Genomic DNA, 243 nt, shown 5'->3' on the forward strand with positions numbered 1-243 from the left:
CTGGATGAAGGTCTGGATGACCCGAAGCCTGTCCCTGGGAGATGTTTTAGGCGGATGGGGGAGACTGGTGTGGGAGAAGAAGGAGATCAAACCGGCCCCGGGGGCACGAGCATCCCCCCGCCACCCCAACCCCGGGGGCTGTCCCGCTTACTCGGGTTTTTGGGTGACTCCTCGGTGGTGGTGGAGGACGAGCGTGCCCATGGCCATGGCCAGGTTGGTCCTCCCCACGCCGGTCTGGCAGCC

At 65.8% G+C, this 243-nt stretch overlaps 1 protein-coding gene across 1 annotated transcript in view; it reads right to left on the reverse strand.

The window, feature by feature from the left end:
• LOC104076027 (paladin-like) overlaps nt 1-240 on the reverse strand; it is a gene marked incomplete at both ends in the record, with an annotated part of 7,439 nt that extends 7,199 nt beyond the window's left edge. The window contains 2 exons of the mRNA XM_009576721.1: nt 2-64; nt 152-240. Coding sequence (XP_009575016.1) covers nt 2-64; nt 152-240 — 152 coding nt within the window. The remainder of the gene's footprint in view (nt 1; nt 65-151) is intronic.
• Between the last annotated feature and the right edge of the window lie 3 nt (nt 241-243).

The sequence above is a fragment of the Fulmarus glacialis genome, unplaced genomic scaffold, assembly GCF_000690835.1.
Source record: "Fulmarus glacialis isolate BGI_N327 unplaced genomic scaffold, ASM69083v1 scaffold25404, whole genome shotgun sequence".
NCBI classification, from domain to species: domain Eukaryota; kingdom Metazoa; phylum Chordata; class Aves; order Procellariiformes; family Procellariidae; genus Fulmarus; species Fulmarus glacialis.